This window comes from Temnothorax nylanderi, unplaced genomic scaffold, assembly GCF_030848795.1.
Source record: "Temnothorax nylanderi isolate EJ_2023f unplaced genomic scaffold, tnyl_v1.0 TNYL_tig0513_pilon, whole genome shotgun sequence".
Classification (NCBI taxonomy): domain Eukaryota; kingdom Metazoa; phylum Arthropoda; class Insecta; order Hymenoptera; family Formicidae; genus Temnothorax; species Temnothorax nylanderi.
The window spans coordinates 117,177-126,608 of NW_027249575.1; the positions used below are offsets into that span (position 1 = coordinate 117,177).

At 43.2% G+C, this 9,432-nt stretch overlaps 1 protein-coding gene across 1 annotated transcript; it reads right to left on the minus strand.

Moving 5' to 3' along the window:
* Positions 1–333: 333 nt before the first annotated feature.
* Positions 334–7,794, minus strand: LOC139783550 (uncharacterized). Its single transcript, XM_071722720.1, has 6 exons — positions 7,731–7,794; positions 4,946–5,023; positions 4,658–4,858; positions 1,108–1,302; positions 825–1,040; positions 334–740 (listed from the first exon to the last, which is right to left on the minus strand). The coding sequence occupies exons 1-6, from the start codon at positions 7,792–7,794 to the stop codon at positions 334–336; spliced, it is 1,161 nt and encodes a 386-aa protein (XP_071578821.1).
* Positions 7,795–9,432: the final 1,638 nt, after the last annotated feature.

The window sequence follows — 9,432 nt, forward strand, 5'->3', positions numbered from 1 at the left end:
AAGAGTAAAGCTCGATGAAAGAGTAGACATTTTCGAGAGATCAGAAAAATTACTTTTCACTATCAAAAACGCTTATGTCGCGTTAAAAATTACACTATAACTCAGAATGTTACCAAATTCCGTTGATAATACTGGCACATAAAGACGCATTTACAGTAGGAAAAGCAAGTTTCTACGATAGATTTAAATTAGCAAAAAGCCTAGTGTCAAGTTTGCCCCGGTGTCGAGTTTGCCCCGGTCTCCCCTACTCCTTACAAGTCTTTTCATTCTTATTTCTATAATATATTTTTTATAAAAAATATACAATATAATGAACAGTCTTATTATACTTTGTTAAGAAGACAACAAACGACATAATTCATCCCGGATGTGTACGCCAGTTTCATTTTCTCGTGCTGCCTCATCAATATTAATATTTAAGTTTTGTGCTTCTCTGTTAGGATATTCATCATCTATAGGTGCTTCAAGATATTGTAAATCTTGCTCATTTACTATATTATGAAGTACGCAACACGCATGTATTACGCGTACCATACGTATTATATCGCGTAATTTAAAATGATAGAGCTGACGAAACCGTTGCTTGAGGCACCCAAATGCATTTTCAATAATTACACGACAGGAACTCAGTTTTTGATTAAAATGCCTCTGCGCACGTGTCAGATGCCCATTATCTCGATATGGGACAATCAATTCCTTTAAACATGGATATGCGCTATCTCCCAGCAAAAAATAATTATCTAAAGAAAGATTAATGATATTGGAACATTTATTATTTTTTATTAGCCTTTGACTATTATTATTTGTACTGTTTTTTAACTAACCTGCACACAACTCACGTAGATCATTACGCAAATAGGAATTTCTAAACACTCTTGCGTCGTGAACAGAACCAGGATATCCTATAAAAACATCCATAAATTTCATTTTGTGGTCCACTGTACCTTGAACATGTAGAGAGAAATATTGCTTTCGGTTAACATATGAATCAGGATCTTCGAGTGGCTTATCTATCCTTATGTGTGAACCATCAATAGCATCTGAAAAAAAGAATTAGTGTGTGACTGAAACATATCACATGCATGAATGTAAACATGATTACATTACCAATTATACCAGGAAATCTCTTTCTTTCTCTATAAAATGTTGCAGTTTCTTCTTTTTCAACTAACGTTGGATATTTAATAATATTAGGTGCTAGTAACATTATAAAATCAGTTACTCGAGTTATGATATTGTACAAAGCGTTTATTGTCACTCCAAAACGATCAGCTACATCACGATAAGATGCACTTTGATGCCCTACAAACCATAGGTAACATAATATATGTTTTTCTGCTGTTATTTTAACACGTCCTGCATCATCTGAAAAAAATTTAATGTTAATTTTTTACTGTTAAAAATAACATGTTTTTGTCATTATATATATATACTGTGACGTTGCAGTTTCGCTGCATAGTTGCAGCGCCCCGCCGCCGTCACAAGGCGCGGGTTTCGCGACCTTTTTCACGCCCGAGGACGGTTCAACGAATCGATGCGAGATCTCCAGGGGCATATTATAATTGCGTTACAAATTACTGATCCCTTTTATTTTATTTTGTATCATTTGCGTGGCGCCTCACCGAGCCGAAGACCGGAGTTTCCTGAGAGGATGCAGAGGACGCGAAAGCGGAGTCGACGAGAAGGATAACGGCGAGAGACCGGACGACGGAAAGCGGATCGAAGCGACTCGCGGGCCGCCGAGAGCGACGGAGCGCAGGAAAACACGCGCGCGGCGCGTGACACAGCGGCGGGCGGACCCATAATGGCAGGGCCCCGGGACGCCGGGGCTAAATCAGCTCATCTGCCCTCCTCACACTGCTGACCGGATTCCGGGATAGGCGGCCGCCATTCCCGAACCGAAAAGGAGGAACACGGAGGCAGACACGTCCCGTCCGCCGCCGGGAAGAATCCCGGAAAAGTTGCCGCGCGAGCGAAGGGCCGTTTAGCGCCCTGCGGAAAGCCGTAATTCACGGCCCTACGCACGAATCCGCCGCGAGCCTGCGAGCTCACCCCTCATTGGTCCGCGCTCCAACGTCGCGGGGCCGCGTACGCCCGGGGTGGGGTGCGCTATCGATTCCGCCATCGAGCGAAATTTCGGGAGCATTCGTGAATCGTCCTCGATAACCGACGCACGTCAAAGGCCAAGTCGCGATATTCTCTTCGCGTTAAGTCGCATTTTGGGAGCTGAGTACGACGTCCGGCTGCTCTCTTTCGACCCTTGGGACGACGGCGAGGACCCTCGGGAGAGAATCTGCCTACGGTGAGGTTGCCTCGGTAACGTTTTATGTAAAGCCACGACACCGCTCCCCGGGTCGCGCTCTCGCTCGGGAAAATTCGCGATAATTAGCGTATTCGCCGACAAGGCGTATTTAGCGATCGATAGCGAGAGCGAGGGGCACCGGAATGGTCTCGTGGCCGTGGGATCGCGATCGAAATCTACGAACCTCTGGAGATCGCGGCAGGCGCGTCGATGACGACGTCGATATCGCGAATACGCCATTTCTCGCGCCCTTCACGTTCACGACCGCGTGTCTCGTTATGCGTAGTATTTCGCCCGGTCGAATCTTAGATTCTGCACGCGATATTAATGACGTCAGAGGGATATTCGCGTTGGTTTAATTGCGTTACTTACGATTCGCGTTCGGGCATTTAGACTATCCTCGCGATATCGGCTGCGTTGAGATATTATTCGCGGTAGGATGTGGTTCGCCTTAAGATACCATCCGCGTCGACCTAAGGTTGCGTCTCGTTATTACTCGCGGTAATTCCGTAATCTTTCTCGCGTTAATTCGAGTATTTCGCGTTAGGCCGAGTGTCTCGGCGCATCATTTTTCGCGTTGGACGATTGCTGACGATCGCGGGTGTTGCGTTCGATCAGAATCACTTGCGTATTCTCAGTTTCTTGCGTTAGGATAAATCGGTCATTTCGCGTTAGTTATAGTATTGGTCGCGGTAATTCCGTCTATTTTCTCGCGTTAGTTTAGTATTTCGCGTTACGTCAAGCGCCCCGGCGCCTTATTCTTCGCGTGAGGATACCCCTGGCAATATCACATGTTGCGTTCGTTCCTTCTTGCGTTGGGACGTTACTCGCGTCGCGTTCGTGCGTTAGTTTAAGATTATTCTTTGCGTTAGTTTAAGATTACTCTTTGCGTTAGTTTAAGATTATTCCCTGCGTTAGATTGAGATTATTACTTGCGTTAGAGTAAGATTCTTATGGCGACAGAATCCCGGCACGGGTTTGGGAACTTGCGTTCACGCGCTCCAAGCGTGGCGCATTATCATTTCGCGGTATTTCGCGCTATTATTTCGCGTTTATTTCCGTTATGTCGTAGTCAGTCGTAATTTGTACCGATATTCTATGTTATTTGTCCGCGAACTTGTCTACTATTATTAGCTGTGAAATTATATGATCTCGATGATTTTGTAAGTTTAGTTTTCCTCACACGTTCTCTTGCTGCGCCTTCCGCGCGTTTACTGAGTTAACGTAATTTTCCGTTTATTTCTGGCGTCCGCGTTATCATATTTTGTATTCGAAATTTGACGCCCGCGTTATCTACCACCTGCTATTTGCTTTTGCAGAAATTTCTACCGAATAAATGTTATCTTTTATCTGTTAACCGCTTGAGTTCGTGATCTTGATTATTTTGCGTCACCCCGCCGAATACCGCGCTGCCCTTCATCAACCCCGCCCTGCTATTAGGTCGAGCTAGCCATTCCCTCGCACACCGACTCATTTCGTTTTGCGTCTCGTTTTTGGTTTCTCGCGATTTCGCGGACGCGAATTTACGCGTCTGGCGCCCAACATTAGAATCTTTTCGTGGAGTGTCGGAGGTGCGAGAGAATCACCGGGGAGGCCTACCATCCTGCTCTCCTTTCCCCTTTTGATCCGGCACACGTCCCGGACCGCTCCGGGAGTGAAAAAGTCGTGACAATACATATATTATACAGAAGAAGTGTAATATACGCAATATACATGTAGACTAGATCATTCTGAACCAAATAGTTCTTTACCATTTTGCAAATAATAACGTACAAATAATAAAAATATTAGAATTACTAAAAGAAACCACTAACATAAATTTTCAATAATTAATAACTCGAAATTTTACGTTATTATTTAGTAAAGGACTGTTCTGTTAAGAATGACCTAATCTAAATGTATATTGCTGTTACGTCTTGTGGACTCCACGATTTCCTTCTTTCGTAAAAATCTTTTGTAAGAACTTTCCATAAGAAATTTTTTTAATAAAATTATCTTGGGGATAAGAACGGATCAAATCGTGAGACATTACCCTTTTAGACATAAAAAATCAAATAGAATAAAGTCCACAACAAGTTTGGCACTGCCGTATGTCAAAGGGTTCCTAAGGAAAATTCTTGAAAAATACTTCAATCCAGATAACAGTACAGATACTGTTCAAATTAACGCGAGACAATAGAGACTTTTATTTGTTGATTGTTGACATTATCACCTTTGCGTCCTCCCGTACCCCCATCCCTGGCTAGCTTTTCCTTCGTTTTCCAATAATTCCCGTGAATCTCGGAATTTGAACATAACATTGCATATATTACACTTCTCGTCATACACCCTGTATATACATGCAATGATACATACCTTGTAAAGACATAAATATTTCAGATACTCTGAATTGATTAATGAGTTGAAATGTTTTTTCTCTTGATAGTCGAAAGTGCATGATAAAATCGATATTATCATAATTTCGGACTATGTTTTCTACATAATTATTTATCCTCACATGCTCTATTCTTTGGATTGCTCCAAAAATTGCATAAAATATTTGCAGTTCGTTATAATCTAAAATGACATTAGAATAGGTTAGATTTTTCTGGCACTTTTTTATATGATTAGTTACAAGTTTTGTAACAATTGATTTTAAATTACCATCATTATCTTCATCTAACATCGGTTCTACTGGCGGTTGTATCACCATTAAATTCTCTTCATCAGAATCAGATGAATCTAATATTTCTAATATTTTGAGCTGCCATTTTGGTCACTGCACTGTGGTTATTGTAGCGTTCTTTTTATTCTTCTCTGTACTCTTGCACCAGTACAATTCTGCGCTGTCCTCACCAGTTTAGTGCAGTTCCAGTGCAGAACTAGTTCAGCTAAAAAAACATTTTTTTTTACGTGGTGAAAATCTTCTACTGCCGGGACTAATCCCAGCAGCCCCCTAGTTGGAGGGAAGACCCCCCGCCTCCTTGAAAAGACGGGGGAGTGTCGGATTTTTACCGACTAAAAAACACCACGAGTTCCTTCCTGACGTACTACGAGGGGGGCCCCGGGAAACGCAATGATACCATTCGGGGCCAGCTAAAAAGAACAAACCTATAGTTTTTGGCTAAGAGCACAAGCTCACCACTCTATAGGCCAAACAGAGGCGACATGCTTTGCCGGGTCGTTTTCTTTTCACAAATTATCGATGCTATCGTTAAATTCAAGTTCCTTTTCCGGTATGAGGGGGAGGGGTCCTTTGGTGAGAGAGATACCGATTAGTTAGCCGAGTTAGTTGTATCGGTTAGTTCACCGTGATCATGCAAGATCAAATCGTACGACAAGAAGTCGCGCATAATGAGAAGCGACGGCGACGATGACCGCGTACAGACCGGCGGACTTATCCGTTTACATGGCGAGATAAATTTTCATCCTACACCGGATGCGTTCCACGCCAATCACGTGTCTCCTCCTTCCGAAGGGAATGCAATACATTGCGCGAGTTTATGGGCCCATTCGAGACGGAATACTTGCGAGCGAGTGTAATTGTATGAGAGTGGATGCGAGCGCGGAATACACTATGTCACCTCATTCCTCCATACGATGAAATGTTGAAATATATTGTTACGCCCGTGCTGTGCGCTCGCTGTGCGCTCGTGCCGTATCGCCCGTTAGACGCCTGGGCGGCAGAAGAATATCGCAACCGGACAACGGGTTGCTTGACGACGCTGTTTACAAACAGCCGGTCGTCAGATTTACGCTCTGGATCTCGAACTTGACAGACGTGTCTTGTATTAGAGCAATAAATCCGTTCTTTTATAAAAACAGAGAGTATCTTTATTCCCGGTGACGGAAAGCGCGGCGCGTTCGCGAGCGCGGTGAGAGTGCGAGTGCGGCGAACGCGTGTCGAGCGTAACAATATTCACGATATATCCTCACATTCTGACTCAAGTTTCTCCTTCCTCTTCCCACCGAGATATATATATATAAAAGCATAGTTAATAGGTAGACCGAGTCGCGCGTCATATTGATTAGATATCCGTTTCATACATGTGCGAGTAAACCGCGTGCATGACCATTGAAGGCTTTTGCAAGCAAGTGATTAATTTGCGTCATTGGTACGATCGGTGATAGAATTTCACCGTCGGTGAAGTAATTTCTTTTGGTTTCGCGCAGTACAAGTACCGCGAGTCAGCTCAGAAAATCAGGGGGTGCGCCACGCCTGTGCGGCACCGCGAATATGATAGCGGCCAGCAAATACGCGAGCCAAAGGGTAGCGCCGGTGAATGACGGCACGAGCGCGTGCAGAACGTTCATAGTAAGCGTGCCGGGAGGTCCGCGGAGTAATCCGACCACCGGGTCGAATAAACGCGAACCCGACGACTTCCGCGAGAAGTCGGAACGTTAACAGGTCGAAGGTACCCTAATTAACGTCGCGCATAGGTCGGCGTCGAGGCCCGCACCGGGGTCCGCGAAAACGCGAGCCGACAACTTCTACGGGGAGAAACCTTACGGGAGGACCGACGGGGGTCCCCAGAACGATACCTAGGAGTCGGCGTCAAAGTCCGAACCCGGGTTCGCGAAAACGTGAACCCGACGACTTCTCCGAGAAGTAGCGACAGAAATGTGTTCAGGGAAGGCCGACGAACACGCCGGAGACATTCCCGTCGACGGCCGACACCGGGACCGGAAATTACGGAGCCGGGGATCGGACGCGAAAAGTGCGAGTAGAAATCGACTTAGGACGCCCGGGAGAGCCGGTATGCGAGAGCGCATCAACCGGAAATTAGGATCCGGAGATAACGACCGTCATTTCGGGGATAACAAACGCCGAAAATATTGTAATCCGGGTAACGGCATCGCAAATTAGACGAAATATTGTAAAGCGTGAAACGCCGAGAATGTTCGATTTGCGAAAATTAACAACGAATAGTATTAAGATTGAAATCGCGAAATTATATTGCGACGGCATATAGAACGTGCGAACGGCAGCGAGCGGAAATTTCCGCAGATCAACACGGCTGAGGTAAATAGATCGGAATGCGTAGAAAAACGATTAACGCTGAAGCACGAGAGCGGTAAACACACAGGAATGCGGACTCACGGTCGAAGACAAAGGCGAGCGCGAGCCGTGGTGAGGGAAGCCGTAACGGGGCAGCGAGACGGAGCGACGAGCGGAGCTCGAGGAGTCGCTCGACAGAGGCACACGCGTACGAACGTGTCGGGAAAGCGTCCTCTGAATACAATCGAGCACTTAGCCGCGCGCATCGATACCATCCGCGATACTATAGTCTAACATGTTAGAGCGCGAAACGAATATTGTGAAACTAAAGTTCTCAAGTCTGTAAGGCCATCCTGAAATCAAAGTGTTACTGTAAAGTGATCGAAGAATAAAAGATCATTAATTTATACAAAAGTGTCTTAAGTTAGTGAATACTTACCTGATACTTACCTGATCCTTTGGTATCGACGAAACGTTGTCCAGCGGCGATCCAAATCCAGCGTTGACAATCCATTCGTTGTCCAACGGCGATCCAATTGACGATCCAAAATAGCACAGAGGCAATCCGGTATGCGGTAAGGCGAGGATCCGGGGAAGTCCAGCACAGTGATGTGATTCCGGCCCGGTTTTTCGCGCATGCGCCCCCCTCCACTACGCACACAGAGTGACGCTCGGTCTATCGGTGTGTCGGCAGCGCTCGGCAGTGCCGAGCAAGAGGGAGAATATTACTCCCTCCTTGTCGCTCTCACTTAGCTCGCGCGATCGCGATCGCGATGTTTTTACGCTGGAAATGCTTCCTCGGTATCTCGGCGTGAATCTGAGTTGCCGTTGCACGATAATCAAAGAACGATCTTTGGAATAATGTAGAGATGTAAAAATAATTAATAAACAAAAAAAAATTGTAGTAAAAAATTATGTTGATCCCTCTTGCAGAAATTTTCATGCTTTGACCTATACGATCCTATTATTTTGACAATTCCTTTCCGAAAAAAATTCCGTAAAAGAGAAGACACGTATTTTTTTGTTTGGCCTACAATTAATATTTCCGAGTGTAATATTTGTAAGAAATTGCATTTGTCGGTAACTGTTACTTTTAAGTTAATTAATATCTTGCAAATATTTAATTTTATATATACATATATATCAGGTTATTCGACATAAATAAATATATAAAATATAGTTTTTATATAAATATATTTGTTAACGAAAATACCCCATACGTATATATAAAATTAAATATTTGCAAGATATTAATTAACTTAAAAGTAACAGTTACCGACAAATGCAATTTCTTACAAATATTACACTCGGAAATATTAATTGTAGGCCAAACAAAAAAATATATGTCTTCTCTTTTACGGAATTTTTTTCGGAAAGGAATTGTCAAAATAATAGGATCGTATAGGTCAAAGCATGAAAATTTCTGCAAGAGGGATCAACATAATTTTTTACTACAATTTTTTTTGTTTATTAATTATTTTTACATCTCTACATTATTTCAAAAATCGTTCTTTGATTATCGTGCAACGGCAACTCAGATTCACGCCGAGATACCGAGGAAGCATTTCCAGCGTAAAAACATCGTCGATCTGATGTGAATCCGGCCCGGTTTTTCGCGCATGCGCGGCGCATATGGTAGGGGAGAGTTGGATATTACCGAGCCCCTAAGAATTGAAGCGTATATCTAAGCTTAGAAATGTTTTAAAAAAACAAAATGTGCAGTTTTAGATAGGTAATTTATTTGGCTATCCATATATAATATAATCTTCAAAGTTAAACACAAACTAAAATATTAACAATTTTCCCAAAAATGAGGAAACGCGGTATTACCGAACTGGTCTGATAATATCGTGCCTATAAAAATTACTTTGGTTTCAGCCAGTGACATGAAGTAGAACACAATAACAAAATGTTTTTTTTATATTTATGCATTAATATCGTCTAGTACTCTAGTAAGTACCCACATATAAAAATAACGATCATTATAAATTCAAATCAAAACTTAAGCAACGATTTTTTCTGCAAGCACCTTACATTGTAAACTAAACAGTCTTGGTAACTCTTAACACACAGTTATCGTTATACCTATTGTCTATGAATTACAAAAACAACTTTAAAATTTATCAGTTTCCAAAATTCAATCAGTTTTAAA

Bases quoted from the DNA above. Each gene is read 5' to 3' on its own strand.
- LOC139783550 (XM_071722720.1), bottom strand. From the start codon at position 7,794: ATGGATTGTCAACGCTGGATTTGGATCGCCGCTGGACAACGTTTCGTC. The intron at 4,859-4,945 runs GTAATTTAAAAT...ATGTCATTTTAG, and splicing joins GTTAGATGAAGATAATGATG to ATTATAACGAACTGCAAATA. The intron at 741-824 runs GTTAGTTAAAAA...ATCTTTCTTTAG, and splicing joins TCTACGTGAGTTGTGTGCAG to ATAATTATTTTTTGCTGGGA.